Source organism: Diabrotica virgifera, chromosome 1 (genome assembly GCF_917563875.1).
Source record: "Diabrotica virgifera virgifera chromosome 1, PGI_DIABVI_V3a".
NCBI classification, from domain to species: domain Eukaryota; kingdom Metazoa; phylum Arthropoda; class Insecta; order Coleoptera; family Chrysomelidae; genus Diabrotica; species Diabrotica virgifera.
This window is the reverse complement of record NC_065443.1, coordinates 141,891,823-141,917,511: the sequence shown is the minus strand read 5'-3', so window position 1 is coordinate 141,917,511 and position 25,689 is coordinate 141,891,823. Positions and strand designations below refer to the sequence as shown.

Below are 25,689 nucleotides of genomic sequence, written 5' to 3'. Positions count from 1 at the left end.
TTTTCATAGTAATTTTTGGTATTCAGAGTTATCATTGGCATTTCTTTTTAACTTTTTGTGAAGATCATTTTGGAAAAACAAGGACAAGTTGTAGAAAGCAAAATAATTTTTCAAGTAAAAGTAAAAATGAGTTTACACGACGCGACGTGTAAAGCTCTCTGTATATCATTTTTCCTTGATTATTAGTAGAAATACGAAACGAACGGCCGTCCCTTAGGGCAGCTGTGTGGGCGTATCTAATCGTTGTGTTTATTTTCGATCGTTAAAGATCAACAAGTAGCGAAGTAGCTAGCTTGACTAATTTTTGTAGTTTTGGGTTATTGGAAGATGTCGGTATATGCTTTGAACCAATTTTAATTGGGTTGTTTCACAGGAAAAAGGAGATTAGCCTAAGAGGGTTTGTTTTAGCGTAGGGAAAGAGAACGAATACATTCAGTCGATTTTACCATCATAAACGCGACGGACGTGCTCTTAGGGTTAATAAGACGTAAAAAGACGAATTAAGACGGGTATTATATTGATTAGACGCAAATTATCTATAAATACATTTCTTTTTTGTAAGAATAAGAACACGTAAGATTTTAGTCGCAATTACACAACACTTTTACATTTCGTCAATTTAATAGTATCAATAATTTAGTCATCTATTTTATTAATTAAAACTGTTAAACATCAAACGGACTTTTATTACGATTGTCTTTAAGGAAAACCTACATTTATTTACGATAAACTAGAAAAGTAAATTACAAATATGTAATGTCGCTTATCGATGACTCATATGATATATTTCAATGTTATTGAATTATTTATGCCATTATACTTCTACTATGGGTATCGGGACCGGGGAATGAAGGAGTACATTATCCCTTTCAGACCCGGTGTCCATTACAATGGACATACATTTACGTAAGCCTTACAACAAAATTAAACTCCTGTAAATTGCTGACAACTACATATTTTTTCATAAAATCCTTTATAAAAGGTATATTTGTAATAAATATACCTTTTATAAAGGATTTCATGTTTTTGTAATGGTATACAGCCAACTACAGGAAATTTTTCCTTGTGGACACATTTTTTATTTTGCATATCTCAGTTACTACTAAACATAACACTTATTAGTTTAGTTTGAATCATAGCCAAGTTAAGTGCTGTTAAAGATAGTGTGACATGGCGAATTCACGATATCCTAGAAAGCCCAAGTAAATATCATGTTTCATCACGTTGTAGATTTGTTATATGTAACCAAATTATTTTATACAATAGTAGGCATATCAATTTATATACTACTTTTTTAACATAGATAATTTGTTGTTGTTTTTTGTTGATAACAAACAATAAAATATGATGTCCATTGCAATGGACAACAGGTCTATATTGATATTTTTGTTGCAAGTTTTAATCCGGATAATCCAAAAGATCAAAAGATTTTAATGTTCTTTTTATATGATGATGATGAATCAGAACAATAAATTATCTGATAATCTCCTGTCTCAAATTGAAGATCAATATAATTGAAGTGGGAAAACCCATAAAACAAGCATTGGTCAACCTAAAATATCAACTGAGAATTCTCCCTACACTCCAAAAAGACCCAGAGTTGAAATTAGACCATTGAAAGAAATACGCATAGATAAAATAGATTATTATACCAGATTACGATAACAAAAAGGAAGCATCCAGATGCAAGAATGTTGGGTGTAAAGGGAAAACTCATGTTTTTTGTGAAAGATGTGATGTACATTAGTTTTGTAAATGACAAAAATTGTTTTAAATATTTTCATTTAAATTAACTAACATTGCTTGATATAAATATAATAAATTAAAAAAAAATATCATATGTGACTATTATTCTAATTTCTTATTATAGTCCTAACGTCCATTACAATGGACATTCAGTCAAATGACTACCTATTAAACAAAAATGTCAAAAATGTAATTTTAGACTATTCAATCTTCCGTTAAAAAGATTCAATAGAATTTTTTTTCCTGCAGAGAAAAAGTCAGGTCTCAAAGGGTTATACACTTGAGAGCAAAAAAAAATCTATTTGTCAAGTGTCTATCCACACACAGTGTAAATTTTCTAGTGAAATATTGTAAAAGAAAGTAATTTTTATTAAAATGACACAAATATTTATAAAATTAGTAACTAAAGAACATAAGAAAGATAACTTTAATATTGTCTGTGAGAAAACATGTTATGAACGAAAGTCATTATGTAATGAATATAAAAGTAAATTAACATAAAAAATCTGATTAAATCAAAAGTAATACTGAGTATCTCCTCCTCGGCATTGTATTACACTTTTCATGCGACCTTATTAAGTTTCTTACTGATTCCTGAAGAATCGCTTCCCACTATGCATGCAATGCAGTTTTTAGCTCCGCCACTGTCACTGGTGTTGGATTACGGACCCGAACTCTGCGTTTGAGCTAATCCCATAGGTGCTCGATGGGATTCATATCCGGACTTAATGAAGGTCAAGGTCAGTCCATTATTGTTATATTGGCGTTGGCCAGGTAATCTTTCGTAATCCGCGCTGTGTGCCATCGAGCGTTATCATGCTTTAGCATGAAACAGTCACCCATGTAGCCGGTGTAGGAGACAACATTGTCTTGGAGAATATCTGTAATCTAACAATCCACTGTCAAACCGCCTCCGCGACCACCACCAGGCACGAACTCAAGCTCTGTTTTTCTTTCTAAAGATAAAGTACTCCAAAATATACACGAACCACCTCCATAGCTCACTGTTTTGACACTGCAGCACTGGGCAAATCGTTCTCCGGGCCTCCGATAGACGTGTCGTCTTCTGTCATTGCTTTACAAGCACATTCGACTATCGTCAGAGAATCAAACTCTGCATTATTGGCCAAGGTCCCAATTGATGTGTTTTCGGGCAAACTGAAGACGTGCTTGTTTCTGACGTGCGTTCACAACAAGGCTTAAGGCAGTCTTAAGCCTTCTCCTAACTATCCTCTGAGTAACGGTGACACCTCGAACACTCCTCAAGGATTATTAAAGCTCAACTCCTGTCACGTGCCGATTCCGCAAGACACTCAGGACTCAGGACAATAAATCGATCATCCCTCTCTGTCATTACACGTCGCCGACCCGAATCTGGTCGTCGCGCGTCGGCTGTAGCTACTGGTCTCCTGGTAGCGACGGTAAGGCTACGGCTCCACGGGCTGGAAATTGACGCTAGCAGTAGCCGCAAAACGAACTTAAGGTTCCGCAGAACGGAATAGGAATAGCCGAACTGTACCGACTACGCACAAGTCCTGTAGTCGGTACAGTTCGGCTATTCCTATTCCGTTCTGTGGAACCTTAAGTTCGTTTTGCGGCTACTGCTAGCGTCAATTTCCAGCCCGTGGAGCCGTAGCCTAAGCCCTTGAGACTGCCGACTTCGTCATAAGGAGGCGACGGGCGAGAGTTCTCTGACTATATCCCTCTCTTCTTCTTCTTTACGTGCCATCTCCACGACGAAGGTTGGTAATCATCATTGATATTCTCACTTTTGACACTACAGCCCGAAAGAGTTCAGTTGAGCTGCATCCAAACCATTCTCTGAGATTTCTCAGCCAGGACATTTTTCTCCTACCTATGCTGCGCCTTCCTTGAATCTTTCCCTGCATAATTAATTTTAGGAGTTCATATCTGTCACCACGTGTTATATGACCCAAGTATTGAAGTTTTCTTATTCTGATGGAATCCAGTATCTCCCTGCTGTTCTGTATTCTCCTTAGTACTTCCTCATTGGTTATTCTGTCTGTCCAGGAGATTCTCATCATTCTTCGATACGTCCACATCTGAAATGCTTCCAATCTATTGAGGCATTGTTTATTGAGAGTCCATGATTCCACACCATACAAAAGAAAAGAAAATACATAACATTTTAGTACTCGCTTTGTAAGATTTAGGCTGAGTTCTCTACTACATAATATTTGTTTCATATTAGTGAATGCACTTCTAGCCTTTTCTATTCTGATTCGGATTTCTTTGGTATAATCGTTTGTTTCACTAATGTTTGTCCCTAAATAGTTATAATTCTGAACTCGTTCTATCGTCTTATTATTTACGTGTAGATTGATGTTTCTAATATTTTTTCATTGATATAACCATGAATTTCGTTTTCTTTATGTTTAGTGACAGACCAAATTCTTCACTCGTTGCAACAACCTTATCTAAAATTCTTTGTAGATCAGATCTGTAATAGTTTCTGCTATTAGTATTGTGTCATCGGCGTATCTAATTTCACATATCGGTAGGCCATTTATTTTTACGCCTGCTACTTCATCTTCTAATGCTTTTTTGAATATTTCTTCTGAGTATGCATTAACGGGTGATGGCGATAAGACACAGCCCTGTCTAACGCCTCTTTTGATTTTTATTTTATTGGTGTTTAAATGATGTATTTATTCTTATGACAGCTTCTTGTTCATAATACAGATTATTTATTATTCTCATATCCCGTGTGTCGATGTTCTTTGTTCTCAGTAGTTTTATTAACGGATTATGTTTCACCGTATCGAATGCCTTGTTATAATCTAGGAAGCAGACATAGATGTCCTGGTTTACATCTAAACATCTCTGTATTAGCACATTTACTGCAAATAATGCTTCTCTGGTTCCTTGAACATTTCCAAATCCGAACTGAGTTTGTCCAATGTTTTGTTCTAACTTTTTGTATATTCTACGATGAATAATCTTTAGAAATACTTATGAGTATGTGGCACATTAGTACCTGTTCTGTATATGATATTAAATAATTCGACAATTACATCTGTACCATTTGATCAGATGATGTTATGTCCATTTTTACTACTTTATAGGAGAGACAAAAACCGTTTTTGAGAGTTTGTGTTAAGATTTTACCTATGAATTAGCAATTTTCAGAATAAATAGATATATGAATCTATGTGATATATTACAATTTATTTTACGGACTCGAAAAAGCCGAACAAGAGTTTGAAAATAAAAAAGAAATTTGAAAAAATTGCAAATTATCATGTTTTGACCAAATGATTATTGTTAAAGGATATCACTTATTATCTTTCTATTCTGGAATTATTTGATTTTTTTGTGGAATTTCTTCTTCCTCTTCTTCTTTATGGCATATTTATGTCTTCACTATGTCTTCATCTGCGATGAAGGTTGGCAATCATCACTGCTATTCCAACTTTTGACACTACAGCCCGAAAGAGTTCAGTTGAGCTGCATACAAGTCAAGATATTTTTCTTCTACCTATGCTGCGCCTTTCTTGAATCTTTCCCTGCATTATTAATTTTAAGAATTCATAACTGTCACCACGTGTTATATGATCCAGATATTGTGGTTTTCTTATTTTGGTGGAATCCAGTATCTCCCTGTTGTGCTCTATTTTTTTAGTACTTTTCATTGGTTATTCTGTCTGCCCAGGAGATTCTCAGCATTCTTCGATATGTTCACATTTCAAATGATTCCAATCTATTGAGACATTGTTTAATAAGGGTCCATGTCTCCACAATATACACAAGAATAGAAAATACATAACACTTTATTACTCGTTTTCTAAGATTTAGGCTGAGGTCTCTGCTACAAAATATTTGTTTCATATTATTGAATGCATTTAACAATGAATTAATACAACTTGATTTCACAAAAACACTAATTTGTGACTTATGCAAAAGTGACTTGTACTAACACTTATCACTATTTGACCATAAAAAATGAAACATGTATTTTGATTATTGTGTGATAACAATAGGTACTTATGATAATCTGATCACGCATAAACAAGAAAATGTGCACTTATCATTGAATAACCAATGCTGTCCATCAAATTATATCCGTCGTGCATTTAGCAGCCTCTGACTAAACGAAAACGAATGTTGTTTTGATTATTTTTGCACAATCAACACAAAATGACCAAATATGCAGTTAGCAACGTCTGACCAAATGGTACAGACATGTATATTGCAGTCGGCTATAAGTTGCAATATTTCTGTCGGTATTTCGTCCGGTCCTACAGCTTTCCCAGTTTTCAGTTCTTTAATGGTGTGTTTTACTTTACTTTTTGTTATTTCTGGTCCAGTCTCTTCAACGAAATATTCGTTATCTATTGTGTCTGGGTTGTCGTTAAACAGCTGTTCTATACAGTTTGTCCATACCATCAATTTGTTTTCTGTATCCATTACTATATCTCCCTTTTCATCAACTAGTATATTTTGTTTGTATTCTGGTTTTCTAGTTAATTCTTCTATTTTCCTGTGTACATTAAAGCTGTAATGTTTATGTTGTAGCGTTTCTATTTCATCACATTTTTCTTTTAACCAATATCCCTCTCGTAATTATGCAATTACCTGTACCACCTTCACTAGTGAAGTATCCAATTTGTAAAATATTCACATATTGTACTTCGAAGTGTACACACAGGTCATTGATTGAAAAGCGACTGAGACGATCACCCGAAAATTCATAGAGGTATAAATTGCGTAGAACATGCCCGTTACAATGTTTGCTGAATTCCCTATGCTATACAGAAGAAGACAAATTTTACAACACGTTGCCAATTTGCTTAAAACAACAATTTTTGTAAATTCTATAACAGACAATATTTTTTTGCATTAGTTGTTTTCATTCAAAGAACACAACATGAAATTACTAAGCATAAACTACAATTCATCGAGTGAGTCGATTTTTTTGCTCTGAATTGTAGCGTAACACATCTAACATGGGTGCCGGGTAATGATGGCGTTCAAGTAAAGAAATATCGTTGGCACAACAATGCTCTAAACTCTAAAACAATCTTCGAAGACCCAGAAACATTCTGCCCTAGTAGTATCACGAAAAATGTAAAAAAAATAAAATCAAAAGTTGTCAGAAAGAATTCATAATAAAAGAGAATAAATAGTAACATTGGCAGTAAAACTGTTAGGCAGGAGAAAACCTTAAACTTAATAAACCCAGGGCCGGATCTAGGCTACTCCGTAAGAGGGGCAAGTTTAAACTTGCCTCCCCCTTTATTGAAAAAATGGATGTAGATCATAGCATAGGTGTAGGTAAATAAAAAAATAGTACATACAGTTTTATTGGAAGGAGTGAATTTAATTGTACATTTTGAGTTTCAAAAATATACTTAGTTATTACAAATTTGCAACATTACTATATACTTCATTACGGCAAATCAACAAAAAATAGGGCTAGGTATACTAACTTTCTTTACTCATAAACCACCTTACAAAGGTAATTGTATTTTACGGCTTTTTTAGAAGCAAATACTTGTATTATAAACCCTTAAACTCCCCGTAAGGTCCCGCCAACTGCCAGGGACAGGAAGTTTCTTATGAATCGATAAGAGAGAGAATCTACGCCAACTACTACCTTTCTTATGTATAGAAATATTTTACACTTTCATGCACGCATCTTCTTATATTTTATTTATACTGTCAATTGTATCCCTTATGCCTTTGAGAGGAGTACTGAAAGATGAAATCAAGAAGAGTAAAATATGTGAAAACTGCAGGATTTCCTAGGGAAATCGATATTCAAAAAAAGGAATCTGGTTCAACTCTAAATTACCTTTAAAGTCCCACAGTACATCGTCCTTTTTGCAAGATGATTACAAAAGTCTTAAAAATGGTCTAACTACTTCGTTTGAGCGAGTCTGAAACACTTTCTGAAAAATTTTAGAGTGCAGGTTGGACGCGTTTCCGCGTCCCTCGTCATTAACATATTTACGTTGTCGGACTAACGAAACGCGGCTGTAAATTTGTCGGACAAGAGGTCGACAATCTTTATTAATTAAATATAAGTACTTTAAATTGAAAATTAAGAGACTAAGTTTTCAATCTAATAGAATATAAAACAACACCAAAAATGCTGCTCCACACCCTACCAGACTGAAAACAATGGGAACCTTCTCTGGTTACACCTCCGAGGCTTCTAAAATTTGCAAGCCATAACGGATGCTGAGACTAAGGAAGATGAGGGAATTTTACAATTTATAATTCACGTCCCATCTGCTCAGCGCGGTAAAGTTCCAACGAGAATGGTTCCCTTCGTACTCCAATCAGAGTAAACATGTAAATCAAAAAATGGTTATTCATTTTTTATGAAAATTAAGAGTTTTGTAATAACAAAACTACCGCGCTAGAGTGACGTCTTGCGGGTTTCGGACTCTACGATTTTGTTATTATAAAACTCTTAGTTTTCATATCAAGCAAAACCATCATATTTTACTCTTAATTTTCAATTTAAGGTACTTATATTTAATTAGATTGTCGATCTCTTGTCCGACAAACAGCCGCGTTTCGTTACTCCGACAACATAAATATAATAATGACGCCGACGCGGAAACGCGTCCAGCCTGCACTCTGAAATATTTCAGAGAGTAGTTGACTCGCTCAAACGAAGCAAAGACCATTTTTAAGACTTTTGTAATCATCTTCCAAAAAGGACGATGTACTGTGGACTATTAGGGATAAAATTGTTTTTGAAAAATTGAAATTCGACGATTAATTATCAGAATTATTTGACGTGGGCGATCACCATATCGAAAATTTCACGATATTTTGTCATTATTATGCATTTCGAGATAACATACCACGTTATCTTCCCACTCTTGACTAATTTTAATCCACTTCATAACATTGTATTTTTCCATCGACTAGGACAACCTTGTTTCAACCGATTGACCAAATTCATCAAAATAAACGAGACGATGATCGTTTGGACATATTAAAGACTGACTTTGATTGTTGACTTTTTTAAATTTAGCGTGAAAGAAATTTTCGCATCCCGTTAATAAATAACAATTCGTTATATAAACATCCCGTTAATAAATTATATTAAAGAAATTAAAAGAAATAAAACGTACATTACTTGAATTAAATGTTGTTGATTTTCTGTAACACATTTTCTCAGTACCACCTACAAAAATAACAATATTAATTAGAATGTGAGTCATAAGCCATCATATCAGTTATTGTTTAACATAGTACAAAAATAATTATTATGGAACTGCAGTGGCGTAGACAACGTTAAGATATGCGTCCTCCTGCATGTGCATATGCACCAAATTGTCTGTTCCAGTAACTTCCTCCTCATTCCTCACTTACCTCTAGTCAATACTTGTACGGTGCGAATTAATGCTTTTCCTCATAGTGACTTAAAGGAACTATTTGTACAACCAAATTACCTTCAGGAATTAAAAGTACCTAAACGTGCAACGATATAATATGTAATATCTACACTCTACACTCATGGACAAAAACATGGAATATTTATGTTATGACACCATAACTTAAAACAATTACGAAATATCTTGCTAAACGTATCATTTACACAGATGAGACTAAAATTCAGTTATGGAAGCCAAATAGACAAAACTAAAAAAGAGTTGGCGAAGGGTATGCCAGTTCCAACCTCATACAGAGTTTTAGATTTGGTGTTTGTAGACGGCATAATGCTGTGGGACGGTTTAGCTTGGGAAGGGCATATCAAACTTATGGAGGTGATTGGACGAAGTACAACTGACATGTATATTGAAAACATTTTAAAAGATCATGTTTTGGCTCTTGCCGGCCATATTGGATATGGTAGATTCGTGCTAATGCACGATAACGCACTTCCTCATGTCGTTGAATAGTGCGAATGCTTACTTTTTTGAGGTTCAATTTGAAAGATTATATTGATCACCATATAGCCCGTATTGAAATCAAGTCAAGTCAAATTTATTAATCACATGCGACATTATACAAAGTACATGTATGAGACAAGTCAAAGTTAAAAGTATATAAATTAATAAATACGATAAAACATACTTAAAAGTTATTTTTAGAATATGGCTCTAGCTCACAAATGTATTGATGTACACACCTCCGAAAGTTTGGCTGATGTAAATTCATTCGTATATCTATTGGCAATTCGTTAAAGAAACTTATGGCTGCATAATGTGTGCTACCTTCCAACAAAACAGAACGATGTTGTGGAAGTATAAAGTGATTGTCTCTGAATCTTGTTGAATAAACATGGTTAAATTGAAATTTATTAAATTCATAAATTTTGCAATGTAAATACATTATACACGAAAATATATACAGACCAGGAATTGTAAGAATATTGTTTTGTCTAAAGATGCCTCTACAAGAATCTCCAAATTTCATTTCATAAATCGGATCGAGCATGTGTGAGACACTTTAAAACGTCATATTCGAAAAAGAAATCCCGTTCTTTTGACTCTGGGAGAGCTAGGTATTGCAGCACATGAAGAATGGAATGCAATTCGTCAAGCAGATATTCAAGATTTCTGATCCCAGTATTCAGTCCTAAGCCTTTGTTAGGTCCACAACCTTCACATGCATATCCCCGTTATTTCTTTTTTATTTTAAAATGGTTGATCAGGTATATAAATGTGGACTGTGTGCATTACAAAAGCTTACAAAGACTTCCTGGTCTTCACCGACTTTGCCTTTTACCGCTTGCTCTATTTTTTTGTATCTTGCCGTATAGTCATCCCATTGATGATATTATGTTTATTTGTCGATAGTTTTGTATACATTTTTGTCAACTCTTTTTGTTATTAACTATTCTAAGTGGGAAATAAGCCACAATTTAACTTGAAAAAATAATTTTATCGCCAACCGTCACTAAACTCATTCATTATTGTAATCATTTGCCCTCATTTGCGGCAGTAAAGTAACACTTTATTGTACTGAAAGAAGAATTTTACTTTACCTGCCGCGATTAATCAAATTAACCCAGATTGAATGTAAGTGGCCGATGGCAGTAATCGAATGGCGAGAATTTGAGTGAACTTAAAATTTATTTACTTTAATTATTAAAAATATTGTACACAATTTGCGTTATTATCAATTTTTATGTCAAAAAGTGAAATTCTGTAGTATTTTGTAAATATATTCATATAAAATAAATTAAAACTTTACCGATTTAGTAATTATTCAATATTGATAACTATCGATTAAAAATCGAAAGCGTCTTGCAAAAGTTATCTGTCATCACCGTCATGAAATTATTATGACGTCTAAAATTTAAAAAATTCTTAAATTGTAAATTGCAAGTAGACCAATATAATGCAAGTGGTAAAACCAATATCAAATTATTGTAGAAAGTGAAATGATAGATAAAATATATGTATTTTGGCATTATCCAAGCTGTCAGGCTTTCAGTACATACTTCATTTTCCAGTTTTTCATTCAGGGATTATTAAAATTAAAGATGATTAATTTTATGAAATAATGAACATAATCAAATTTAAAAAAATGTGTAGTGTTATAATGAGATTTTAAAGAAGTTAAATAAACGACAGATTTTTATTCAATTTATTTTATAAATTTGATATTATTTTTAAATAATTACAGAGCCCAAACTCGTACGTAGACAACTTTAAGGTGCGAATCATCGGAATGCAAATTCCAGGTTGATTTCCAATCAAATTATGTTGGCGATAAAATTTTGTATGCACCACGTCAGTAAAAACTCTTTATCGAACTCGTCTGTTACTCGCCTCGCTCGCTCAATATCAAGACTCGTTCGATAAAGAGTCACTTTACTGACTTGGTACATAAATAACTATTATTAGAATAGAATAACAAAAATGCTACAAAGAAATAGCTTCATAACAACTCTTTTTGTTATTTGTATTTCTTGTTTCTATTGCTTCTAAGTTTTTGTGTGTTTTCTTTTGTGACGAATTATGTTCTTTGTCCCTGTAGCAGTTTCTTCTTATAGTAGGCCTCCCATTCTGGATCCGGAGTATTTCCTAGTTTAAATATTTCTTTTGATTGTGTCTCGGTCCTCTCAGTATTTTCCAATATTCCGAAGTTCTTGTTGCTCCTAGGCACATTTCTAGATTAAAGAAGGCCTGCCGCCATCCTTCATTCTTTTCTTTTATTGTTTATTTTTTCACCTCTTTGTCTTTTTCTATATATTATGTAGTTCACGTAAGCTATTTTCTGTATGAGTTTTCTTGAATTTTTGTTCTTGCATTGTCCGTTATTTTCTAATTGTGGTGATTATTACTGTGTCTTCTTTAGTTCCAAATGCTTCAAGCATTTTTTATATATTCGTATATTTCTGCGATGTTAGTAACTACATTTAATTAATTTTTGGTCCAGACGTTTGTAGAGTTCTTGTTATTGATTGGTCTTGTTGTAATTCGATGTTGTATTGTATTGAGTTACTGACGTAAAAGCTTGGCGAACTCCGTTTCGTAAGTCCTCATTCGAAACATATTATGCGTTTTCTAACCTCCTCTTTAATGAAATCTCACAGTGTTTGGTCCGGCGTTGTCAATTCTGTACTTCTTGGAGGCAAGGAATTGGAGAACCTCGCCCAATCCATCGGTTTGGGAAGATTTCATTCAGGCGTTTGATAATGACGAGAGCAAAATGGGGTGAGGCGCCTTCTTGTCGAAAATAAACACTGTCAGCAGTGTGTTGAGCTGTCAATTGCGATAGTAACCACTCGTTGATTATCTGCAGATAAGTGTGTTAATTTATGGAGCCTTTAAAAATGGCCCAAGCACATAAGTTGAAGTAATTTGAGCCCACATCATAATATGAGGAGGGTTTTCTTCACTTCTTCAAAGAAATAAGGGTTGTCCTTTGTCCAGAAATAAACATTTCGATTTCGAGAAATCGCACACTCATCGGTGAACAGAACATTCTATTTGTCACATCCTCTCGGAAACCGTTGAAGCAGTTAGTAATTGACACCCTACAATACTATTGTATACTCACTTGGGGGCGCCATCATGTTTCAATCGGGTCCACCCCAAAATCGAAACTGTCATCAACACACCTAACTTCAGGCGCAACTTTGATACGAGAATTATAAAAAATAAGCATTGAAGTCCAGATCCGTAATTTTTTCAGCATTATAAAGTGAGTACAAAGACATACATAATTTTTTTTGTAATTCCATCTTCAATTTACCGTGCACTTCTCGTAGACGATTACCGATAATAAAATAGAAAATCTACGGTTTCGTTTTGATTTAAATTTGTCTCCTGCCATCCCCCGATAGTACTATTTCTAGGTCTACCCGTTGTCAAGGAGGCTCTGCAGAAGACGATTACCGATAAGGCATAGTTGTTGCTATTTTGGGCCGCGCCCGTTTTAATCATATTGCTGTCTGTCTTCTGTCTGCGTGACCAGACAGGTGTCTTTGACGGTGCGCATGCATCGGGACGCAACTAAACATTGCGCGGTGTTGAAATATTATTATTATTTTTAGTGTAAAGGGACTTTCCGGTTACCCTATACGTCTACTTATGTATTTCTTCGTGTCCGTAAAATCTGTTGCTGATTTTGGGGTTGTATTGTTCGCAGGCTTTTATCAGCTGTTCCACGCTATAATTTATTGTACCATCTCTGAACTTCCTTACTAAGTTACCTTTTTCCTCTCTACCTTTTCTGTCTGTAATCATCAAAATCTTTATAATTTTATTCATGCATGTTGGATCGCTCTTATTTACCTACCGCGCCTCTCCCACTCTACGGTAATGAGAATTTGCAATAAACTTATCTACGCCACTGAAAATTTGCAATAAAATTGATAAATATTTCTCTGAGTGCAAACCTGTCGTTTATTGCGTTTTTATTAGTCGATAGTGTCGGTAGCACTAGTATTTACAAGTTCTGATTGGTAAGTTTTCAAAAGTATTAAGTACATACTGCTTTTAGTTAATATCACGTTAATATTAAGATGTTGAAAGATAAAAGTAATTTGTGTGTAATATAGAATTTAAAATATCGCTTAACCGTTCCGTTGTTTAATTGGTTATTGCATTCACTTCTACCATTTCTTACTGTGTTCGTTATTTTCTCTTAATCAATATTTACTATTTTTTAATATTCATTGTTTAGAGGGACGCTGTGAGATCGTCCCCGTTCGGAAAATGTTCTAATTTGAAATGTGCACACTCGAGATAATTCGAGCGGCGTTATACTTTATGTTGCTATAATTTTTGAAACTCGAATGCAATCGAGAATTGAAAATAACAATGTGAAAGCAAAAAAAAACAATCGTTTTATAGATGTTTATCATTTATATGGGATTGTAAGCTATAGCACTTACTTATTCCAGTATAAAATATATCCTTTTTCTACTTATCACTCACGACTTATCTCTTCCTTGTGAGCCGCTTTCCGACAAAGCATACTCTGATTCGCTCATGTTTCAATATATATTTTACTAAAATGTAATGTACAATTTAATATTATAATAATAAGTTTAAGTTTACTCCAAATCGGCGAAAAACCGTCATATAACGATCACGCTTCTGTGCAGTAACCCAAATGCGTTCCAATAAAAAAAAGATCGTTCATTGCATCGTCCTTCCGATTGTTCGAAAAAAATTGTGATCGTCCAGTGACAGTTTCGTGACGATTATTTTCGTATTTGGATAAATGCAAGTACTCGTTGGCAAAAAGATTGCTCGAAACAGCAGAGATGAAAACCCTTCGAAAAATCGATGGTAAGACTCTATGGGACAGAGCCAGTGGCGTACCGATAGATCAACGGGCCCTGGTTCCAGTTGGGATGCGGGCCCGCCCGCCCAATTAGAACACACATTGTATATCAAAAGTTTTTAATAAACATTAAATATAAATCATCATAATATCATAAAATATATCATAAATTTTTTATAAAAACTCATTTACCTAAGGTTTTTGCTCAAAATTTTAAAGAACCGCTTGGATTGACATGAAATTTGGTATACACAAAGCTAACATGTCAAACAAACAAAGTGATATTGTGCCGATGTATGCTTTTGCCCTGGGGGTGACTTTCACCCCATCTCGTAGATGAAAAAAGATACTTTCAAGATAAGTCCGGAATTGGATAAACTAACTAATTCTAAGCAACTTTAGTTCGATAATTTGTTGTCGCTAAGTCAATACTTTTCGAGTTATTTGCGAGTTATTTAAGCACTTTTCAGGAAAAACTCGTCACAACCTTTTTAAAGTGTTTAAAAAGCTTAATTTTTTTTTTGTAAAAAAAGTTTCTAGCATCAAAAGTAAGCAAGGTACGCTCAAAATAAAGTTGGTCCCCTTTTTTAGTAAAGAAAATCGTAAAAATCTCCCTCTAATTAGCATCCCAAAATGAAATTAATCGTTTCCGCTTTACAAGTTAGTACTTGACTCATGTATCGTTTACTGTAAGTTTTATCGGTTCAAAGTGCTCATTTAAAAAAAAGTTTAGTTTTAAAGTAAAATAATTTTTTATTTTCAAAATTTCTTTTTTAATTAATTTCAAAATTATTGGTGACACCAAAAATCTCAAGTAGTGAAAAAATATAGGTTTTGCTATTGTGAATATTTTGGACTTTTTGTTTTCCTAAAGACAAAAATTGGTTAAGATATGGCTGTTCAGAATTTGCATACACACTTGTTAATAGTGAATCGTTTAAGACCATCTAACTGCAGCCTTTTCATAAATAAGCGCTCTGAACCAATGAATCTTACAGATCTTATAAACAATACATAACTAAAGTAATTTATGAAGCGGTAACGATTAATATAAAAAAATAAAATAAAAGTGTTTGTGTTAGCACGTGTTTAGGCAGGTACTTTAAACAAGTGTTGAAGCAAGGGCTTCAGTTTAAGCAGGTAAAACGAGTAAGAAAAGCGTTCCCTCTGCGTTTCTTAATAAATTTTGTTTTCAAATTTTTTGATGAATAGGTATTCTTCGTTTTTATTGATAAGTACCTACACCAAAAATAAAATGTATTAAACAATTACATTTCCTAGTGTGTACTTCTGTATCAAAATGTCCCCATCAAAATAAAAACAAAAGAAGCAAAACGTGCGTCAAAACGGGCCCTGGTTCCGCGAAACTCGCGGAACCATGCTCAGTACGCCACTGGACAGAGCTAGAAGTACAGATATACGACAATGTGCAAGGTGGATAACATTAATAACTGGGTAAGAAACAGAAGAATAGAATGGAATGACCACATAAGCCGAATGACAACAAATAGGGTAGTCAGGACAGCGAGAGACGGTTCCCCAATAGGAAGACGATCAGTGGGAAGACCACGAAAACGAAGGAACGACAACTTACTAGAGGCACATTGAAAAAACAGAGTCATGTCTATACAAAAAGAAGAAGAATAATGAAGTACTTATATATTTAATTCATAAATATTGTCGATCTCTTGTCCGACAAATTTACAGCCGCGTTTCGTTAGTCCGACAACGTAAATATGCTAGAAGAAGAAGATAAATGCAAGTACTCGTTGGGCTGACTTGCGCTCTAGGATCCGTTTTCAAATTACCTTCACCGGACGATACATTAAAAAAATTATTTTTTTGCCGGCCTTTTTCAAAAAAACTGTGCATTAAGGAGTTAAACAAATCTAAACGATACCGAACGACATTTTCGGGAAAAATTTATTGAGTATATATATGTATGTACTTAAACGATTGAATTTGAAAACGCATTTTGATTTTTGTCAATAGGGCACTTTAATCAAATGATATCGAATTTTTACCGTCGAGTTGATACCCATTTTATTAAAAAAAAAAAGATTTCACGCGCGTAACTGACATTCAAAATCGCCGGTCGCTTCAAGCGTTGTTTCTGAGGGAACGGTTAATTCTACACAAAAAGTGCTAGCTAATAAGCATTTTTTGTTTAAAATTACCTCAGCTATATTTCTTGTTCGAAAAATTTTTTCTATGGCGTACAGATTTTTGGTAAATCGATGTTTTCCGTTTTCCCCCTACAGGGGTGGGTTTAGAGGCAAGCCTGGGGGTAGGAGTCGCAACTTTTTTGCATCTGTTTTGCAGCCCCAAAATTGCTCGTATGATTTTTAGAGGTTCAGTCATCAGTGGCATTTTCGTCTTCGTTTCTGACGACTGGATTGTTATTGGGTATAGACGTTATCAGTTAAATTCAGTGGTGGGCTGGCCCCATCTCGATTAATATTGACCATAGGTGCTGCCGCTGCCATTTTACTTTACTGAAGGCCTTTGTGTAATCCACAAAGCATACGGGTATTAAATTCACCAGTTTCTTCAATTAGCTGTCTAACATTAAGGATGTTTCTTGTTTGTGCCGCTTCCTGGGACAAATTCCCGCTTTTTTCTTCTGGTATCGGGTAATAAATAAAACTATCTTATCGTTTGCTTTTATGATTATATTTTAATATGAATCGTTAAATAAATATAGTATTGTTTTATAATTATGTTAGTTATTCTAGGATACGATATGTGATTATTACATAATAACTTCCAAAAACTTAACTTTCATATTCCAGCGCATAAGCCCTGGAGCTAGATGTATTAGTTGAATATTGATACCGCTCTGCACTTTTTACGTTTTCGCAATTGTTTACGAATTCTTCAATTGCGCATGTAAATTCGCATAGCAGTGGGTTTTAAAACCCTGCCGTACGACATAGTAAGTACAAAAGTACAAAATGTTGCAAACGTGTTGTTTGTTCTTATTGAATTTATTGTGTCTTGGTAAATACTTTAAAAATTTTTAACACCTTTATGCCTTTTATAACCTTCCTTGTTTTTATATTTTCAAATGCCATTTTTGTCCTTTAACGAAAACATGTTTTTGTTAATCGTTTTGCCGTTTTGTTATAACTCAATAATTATTTTTCGTAAATCTGTAAGTTAAAAAAAATTATAGCAATAAAAAATTTTGTGTATAAAACGTTTTTCTTCTCATCACGCTTTGTTCTTTTGAATGTTAGCCACAAATTTTAAACAAGTTGCCGCCATTCTCCTTCATTCGGTGCAGAGTTTTCTTAGCATTTCCCTAAAAATCATGTGATTCAAATCTTAAATATTTACCTACAATAATATAATTTGCATATTATAATATAACATGCATATTATCATCGCATCTTCATTAATAATTATTGTCTGATTTTGTATACAAATTTAGGTGTTTTATTTATTCTATGTAAATTGATACATATTGTGGAGATATTATAAGAATAAAAATCTGATTAAAACAAGTTAGATATACCTAATTGATTAAATTAATAATACGAGAAAATTACGTAGTGCGAGGTTCTGAAACTTGGTATTTTTGATATAGTCCATTCTTTCACGGTTTTTGCTCTAAATTTTAAAGAACCGCTTGGATTGACATGAAATTTGGCATACGTATAGCTTACATGTCAAAGAAAAAAAGTGATATTGTGCCGATGTGTGCTTTTGCCCTGGGGGCGACTTTCACCCCCTGTTGGGGGTGAAAAAATATATGTCCAAAATAAGTCCGGAAATGGGTAAACTGACTAATTTTAAGTAACTTTTGTTCTATAGAGCTTTTTCGCCAAGTCAACACTTTTCGAGTTATTTGCGAGTGAATATGTTCATTTTTCAATAAAATAACCACATTTTTAGACGGTTTTTCGCGAATAACTCAAAAAGTAAGTATTTTGTCGAAAAAAACGTTCTTAGCAAAAATATAGCCTATAAAAAAGTAAAAAAAATGGTGTACGCGTTAGGTCTCTGGATCTCGTAGAACCAGAGTTATAGCCAATGAAAAATAGATTCATATTCACCAAATTTCAAATAGAATATTTCGACGTAAAATATCCAAAAAATTAAGCACTTTTTGGGAAAAACCCATTATAACTTTTTTAAAGTGTTTAAAAAAAGCTTTATTTCTGTTTTTACATATAGTTTCTAGCTTTAAATTTAAGCAAGTTACGCTCAAAATAAAGTTGGTCCCTTTTGTTTTTGCAAAAAAAAAATCTGGAAGACCACCCCCTAATTAGCAACTTAAATGAAATTAATCGTTACCGCTCCACAAATTATTTTACTTATGTTGTGTTTATATGATCTGTAAGTTTCATCGATTTAAAGTGCTTATTTTTGAAAAAATTTGGTTTCAAAATAAAATTTTTAAAAATTTTAATTTTGAAAAATATGCTATTTTTCAAAATAACTTAAAAACTGTTAGATATACCAAAATCTCGAAAAACAAAAAAAGTCAGATTTGCTTTTCTGAATATCATGTATTTTTTGTTTTTCTGTTAGACAAAAATTGATTGAGATTTGGCGTTTCTAAATTTGCATACATTCGTGATCAGTGACTCGTTCAACCCCTTTTAACTACAGCCCTTTCAATAATAAGGACTTTGAACCGATGAAACTTACAGATCGTATAAACAATATATACACGAGTCAAGAAACTTGTGAAGTCGTAACGATTAAGTTCATTTAAGATACTAATTAGGGGGTGATTTTCTCGATTTTTTTACCAAAACCAAAAAGGACTAACTTTATTTTTAGCGTAACTTGTTTAATTTTGATGCTAGAATTTTTTTTATAAAACAAAAATGAAGCTTTTTTTAAACACTTTAAATAAGTTGTCATGAGTTTTCCCCGAAATGTGCTTCATTTTTGGTTATTTCACGTTATAGTATTCCATTTGGAATTTGACGAATATGAACCTATTTTTCATTAGCTATAACTCTGCTTCTACTAGGTGTAGAGACGTGATATATACACCATTTTTTTAAATTTTTTACAGGCTATATTTTTGCTAAGAATGTTTTTTCGACAAAATACTTACTATTTGAGTTATTTGCGAAAAACCGTCTAAAAGCGTGGTTATTTTGTTGAAAAAATGAACATATTCACTGCCAAATAACTCGAAACGTATTGACTTAGTGAAAAAACTCTATAGAACAAAAGTTACTTAAAATTAGCCAGTTTATCGATGTCCTGACTTTCTTTGGACGAATATTTTTTCACCACCAAGAGGGGGTGAAAACCACCCCCAGGGCATAAGCACATATCGGCACAATATCACTTTTTTTCTTTGACTTGATAGCTATGTGTATGCCAAATTTCATGTCAATCCAAGCGGTTCTTTAAAATTTAGAGGTTTTGCAATATTTTACCGTTAAAGAACGGACTAATATTGTTCATTGTTCTGAAGCTATTTCCTTGTGGCATCTTATGTAATTTACTATTTTATTGGGAATAAAGCCACACTTTAAGTTTGAAATTATTAATTTATTCGACGTTTCTACTCGGAAATCGTGATCAAAATACAAAATATTTAATGTTTTGTATTATGATATCTCGCTGATTTTCAGAATTAGAACATATTTACAACTGGAATTTTGAATAACTTCATCATTATTGCTATTGGCATGATTCAACTATATCAACTGTGTTTTACTTTTTTTTTTTCAAACTTGGTTGTAAAATTCTTGCATAATTTTTCTCATTCCCATATTCTTTCTCTCCGAGTGTATTGTTTTGGGCAACCATCTCTGGTGCGTTAAATTCGAAATGATGGGATGCAAGTCTTGAAACATACTGTCGTTATTCCTAAAGATGCTCGTCCACTACAAAAATATGTTCTATTTTACAATCTATTCCTATAGCTTCAACCATGTACTAGAAATGGTATTTTCACATTCCAGTTCAAGCACAGTGTGAAAAATAGTATGAACTCCATTAGTAGTTTGGACTCTTTATCTTTTATGGAAAATGCTCTCAAGACCAATCAACGATAATCTATTCTCATGCCAATCTATTTTCCAGTTTTGTAACCTATTGTAGGACAAATAAATCAATTTTAAGAGAGGTAAAACTTAGCCAACGACTCTCCAGTAAATTTCATCCCTAACAATTAAAATATTTTGGGCATGTTATGAGAGCAAACACCGAAAACATGGAAACACTCATTATACAAGTAAAAGTGGAAGGCCGAAGATCACGAGGAAGATCCCCAACAACATGGATCGATCAAATTACAGGAATATGCAAAAGACCTATGCATGAGCGAAAGGACATGACCAGAGACAGAGATCTTTGGAGACGGACAATACACCATAGATAAATAATATAGTATTACCAGAGATGGAGAATACACGGAGATGGACAATACACGACATCACGTCGACCACTACACTCTCTCCGGAGGGTCAGGATTGAAGAGAGAAAGAGAGAACTCTTTGTAAATAATCATCTTCTGGAAATGCTTATTATCTCATTTGCTCCTTGCCTTTAATACTAAGATTTTGGATTCCTTGAAGGACTACCTATTGAACATACAAACATATAGAATACGAATTTTTAATGAGAATGTGCCTTTACGTCAGAACTTCGATCGTGTTATTATTATGCACGTTTCTATTTATTTATACTCATGAACTTTTTTATGTCTTTTTTAATAGTGGTCGTGAATACATCGATTTTGTATTAAAGTTCATATTTAGGTTTAGAATCAACATTGTTCATATTTAGGTTTATTTATATATTAAGTTTATAGATATTAAAGCTGCTTTTGATGCTATAATGAATAGAGAAATAATATGGTCAGTAATGGAAGACCTGCAAATCCCGCAAAAGATAATAAGCGTGGCAAAAAGTACATATAGAAACGTACTCGCGAAAGTACAAATAAACGGAAATAGATCGCCAATAATAAACCTAAGGAGAGGAATAAAACAAGGGGACAGTCCAGCCCAGTTTTATTCATATTAGTAATGGATAGAGTAATGAAGAGCGCTAAAAGAAGGTCAAGGCAATTACAGTCAACAATAGGGTATAGGAATATAGTACCAATGAGAATGGAGGGATTACTATATGCAGATGACCTAGGAATAATAGCAGACGATAAAGAGAAAATGAAAAAATTAATCGATATCTGGGTGGAAGAAATAGAAAATCTGAAAATCGAGGTAAACGGAAAAAGATAAGAAATAAACCAAACAATGTTTAGGTGCAAAAACGAAATAATAGAAACAGTTTCGACGTTTGAATACCTGGGAACAATAATATCAGAGGATGGAAAGTTAGTCCAAGAAATCTCATACAGGGCGAAAAAAGCAAATAAGGTCTACTAAGCACTAAAAATAAAACAATATTTGGAAAGGAAGAAATGGATAAAGAAATAAAACTGAAGGTATACAATGCAATATCTGTACCAACTTTAATATATGCAAGTGATACATGGGTAAACAATGTAAAAATAGACAGTACAATAAACGCAGCGGAGATGAAGCAGTCGAGAAAAATAGCAGGAAAAACGAAATTGGACCGAATAAGATATGAGGATATTAGACAAAGACTGAAACAGGAATTGATAATAACAAAGATCCAAAAAAGAAAGTTAAAGTGGTATGGACACATTAACAAAATGGACCAGGGAAGAGTACCAAAGCAGGTGATGGAATCAAAATGATATGGCAAACGAAGGAAAGGGAGCCCAACGAAAAGATGGATCTATCAGATTATAGAAATTGGACAGGAAAAAGGAAAAACACATAAAAAATGAAAGAGTTAGCAAAGGACCGCAAGAAATGGAAGAGATGGATAGAGGATGAATAAAACAACCGACGCCCCTGAGGGCAATAAGGAGTTTCTAGAAAGAAGAAGAAGAATCAACACTGACTGGGTGCCAAGTTATCATACTAAGATACGATAATAAATCAGCCGGTATCTAAAATAAAAAAATTCAAGAAAATCGTTTATCACAAGAAGGATTAAGCACTTGTTTTTTATATTAAAATAAACAAAATTAAGTTCAGTATCGACTGCAGTCGTTTTCACGTCACTGAAACGGTAAGTTCTGACATTCCGTTCGATTATTTTTAGATCGATTAGATTACTTCTACGATTTTGTGTAATATATTTCATGCAAGAAAGCGATCAGTAAAAATAGAATATTTTTAAATTCCCACGATTCTATTTTTGATGAAAGTGAAAGATAAGTTATGTTTTACACGTTACAGTATTTATACAAGTGCTATTTTTTGATAACTGAATATTTTTGCAGTTTGCAGTGTATTCATTATTATTTATTTTGACTTTATGCCTACATTAAATGAGTCTACTAGTGCAGTCACTGAAGGTGGATATGAGCTATTACGTCCGATTTCGTTGAACCTCCATCGATTTGCTGAAAAATTGGTGAGTGGTTAGAGGATATATTAAGGAACAAAGGTGACATGATGCCAACTTGCGCTTTTACCCTGGGGGTGGATGCCACCCCTTCTCGGTGGTGAAAATTATTTTCTTAAAAATAACCCCATACTTCGATAGAGGGACAAATTCTAAGCAAAATGTGTTATATAAAATTTTTAAAATAATTTTGAGTTATTAAAGATCAAAAATTTTAATTTTTCGTGAGGAAAATGTATCTTTTTAATCGATTTTTGATAAATAACTCAAAAGCTATAAGTTTTAACAAAAAAGTTGTTGTTACCAAAATTCAAGCTAATAAAAAATGAAATAAACTCCTTACTAGAAAAACCTTTTGGTGTTAACTAAAAGTGAATTATAGTTAATTGAATGTATATTTTTTTCGGCGAGTACCCAAATCTAAGTATTCAAGCTTAAATAACGGGAAAATGATGCATTTTATAACATAAACTTTTTCAAAACAAAAATTTTTCAAAATTTATCTTTTAAAATTTTTCCAATGTTTTTTTTTCAATAACTCCGTTAATTTTAAGGTTATCAGGTTCGCCTAAAAACCATTTGAAAGTTAATTCCAAGGGCAATTAAACGACGTTAAATTTAATCTTTTAAACTCATTACTTTTTTAAAAATAAAAAGTTAAATGGCCCCATTTACATGGTTCTCGTAGCAAAATTTAAGCTTTAAACGTTTCTATCTCGGTTATTTTTTACCCTATAGAAATAATAAAAAAAAGGTAAAATATCTGATACAGAAAAAACTAAAATTTGGTTATATATCATTTATATGTATGTTGAGTATTTTTGGAGTTATTATCAAAAGAAAATGAAAATTATGATCATTTTAAAAATTCTGATTTTTTTAAATTATACCATTTTTTCAAAAATTGTTATTCTGAACCGGTCAAAATTGTTGATATCATTACTTATGCGAATATAAAGAAATTATTATGAGGATTACTATAAATTTTAATTTTTGTGGAAATGGCGTATGTTTTATTTTTCACTTTTTCCTAAAAAATTCGAAAGGGTTCTCTTATTTTCTTCATAACTTGCTTAATTTTAATGCTATTAACTTCTTCTGAAGCTCAATTGATAGGTAATCCGTGCTTTGACAACTGCTTAACAGGTATATTTTATAAAATGCATCGTTTTCCCGTTATTTAAACTTGAATCCTTAGAGTTGAGTAATCGTCGAAAAAAATTTACATTCAATTACCCATAACTCACTTTGACTTAACATTAGTTTAGTTGGTAATTAGTTGGTAATAATAACTTTTTTGAAAAAGCTTATAGTTTTTGAGTTATACGTGAAAAACAGCTTTAAAGCATGCATTTTTTTTACGAAAAAATAAAATCTTTGATCTTCAATAACTCAAAAAGCATTGATTTATATTAATAATTTTATATAACAAATTTTGCTTAGAATTTATACTTATATCGATTTATGGTATTATTTTTGATAAAATAATTTTCACCCCCGCGAAGGGGTGGCTTCCACCCCCAAGGTAAAAGCGTAAGTTTGCATCATGTCACCTTTTTTGCTTGAGGTATCCTCTAACCGCTTACCAATTTTCATGAAAATCGATGGAGGTTCAACGAAATCGGAGGCGGAGGTGAAAACCTTCAGTGACTCCACTATACTACTTTATTTAATTTAAGAATTATGTTTATACCCTTTTTGCTACAAAAACACGCTTACATCATTCAAGATTTCTGACGTCAAAACATTGCCAAAACATTAGAATATCACTGTTCATCATGGATATTATGTTTATTGTACATTGTACAGTGAGAAGCTAGGCATCATTCTTGTTAGAGATATGTTTCTTTGTTTTTGTTTACTATACAAATAATAAACTCGGTTCGCTCAACTGAGATTAATTTTGACAGATTCAGAGTAGAAAACATACAACACAAAAATTGCTAGTTACCTCACACTATTAACAGCTCAAATATTATTCTTTCATTAAAAAAGAAGAATTATTGGAAATTGTGAGAGTGTGTACTAAACTCATACAATTTTGTGGAATTTGTTTCCTCAAAATATTTTTATTTTGTACAATCAATAATTTTCTCATTTGTTACATGGGAAGTTACATGGGGTTACAAAAATGAAGAAAATTGCTCCATGGGAAGCCGAGTAAATACATTTTTTTAACATATACCAATTTTTAACTTTGAGATTTTCAATTTTCTTCAACCTAGTTTTTGATTGAGATTTTGGTATTTTTGGTTTTTTTTTTCACGCATAATACCGATAGTTTTTATTATTATAATATATGTTAGGTATAAGTCTTTTGAAGATATGAAAATTTGTACGTAGAAAGAGGACCGAAAAAAAAGGTAACGGTTCGAAAATTACCATTCTAATGTTGATAACTTCGTCACAAATGCTGGTCAACTTTGACCGGTTGTATCTCTTGAACCACTCATCGCAATTAAACTTTTTTTCCTTTAAAAGAAGCGTTCTGTCGCGTAAAGTTTTATTAATTTAATTTAATCTAATAGTTGCCGAGATATTATATTTGATTATAAGCCAAAAAATTGTTTATAACTTTAAAACATTCCTGAGGCCGCCCAAATAGTCCAATTTCAATTCTGTATGCGACCGATACCAAAAAAGCTTTTATGTCAACAAGTTAGTTAATTATTGATAAATAATTACTAACCTAAAATTTTAGTTGTATTTAAAAGATTTTATTGGGAAAACCCGGATTTTCTAAGGAAAATTTAAGTCCAATCAAATCGGAAAAAAATATTTATGCAGAATTAA

The 25,689-nt window shown here is 32.9% G+C and overlaps 1 protein-coding gene across 19 annotated transcripts in view; it reads left to right on the top strand.

Moving 5' to 3' along the window:
- The window catches only part of LOC114326365 (antichymotrypsin-2), a 211,168-nt gene that overhangs the window by 25,459 nt on the left and 160,020 nt on the right, over window positions 1-25,689 (top strand). The window contains exon 1 of one of the 19 annotated variants that reach the window (XM_050641623.1): window positions 13,532-13,648. The exons of 16 other annotated variants lie outside the window; for them this stretch is intronic. Coding sequence is in view for 1 of the 3 variants with exons in the window: in XM_050641620.1 (XP_050497577.1) it covers window positions 17,430-17,475 (46 nt within the window). In the remaining 2 variants the exon portion in view is untranslated. Of the gene's footprint in view, window positions 1-13,531; window positions 13,649-17,402; window positions 17,476-22,533; window positions 22,558-25,689 lie in introns of those variants that run through there. 2 more of the 19 variants (XM_050641620.1, XM_050641622.1) reach the window with 2 other exon arrangements.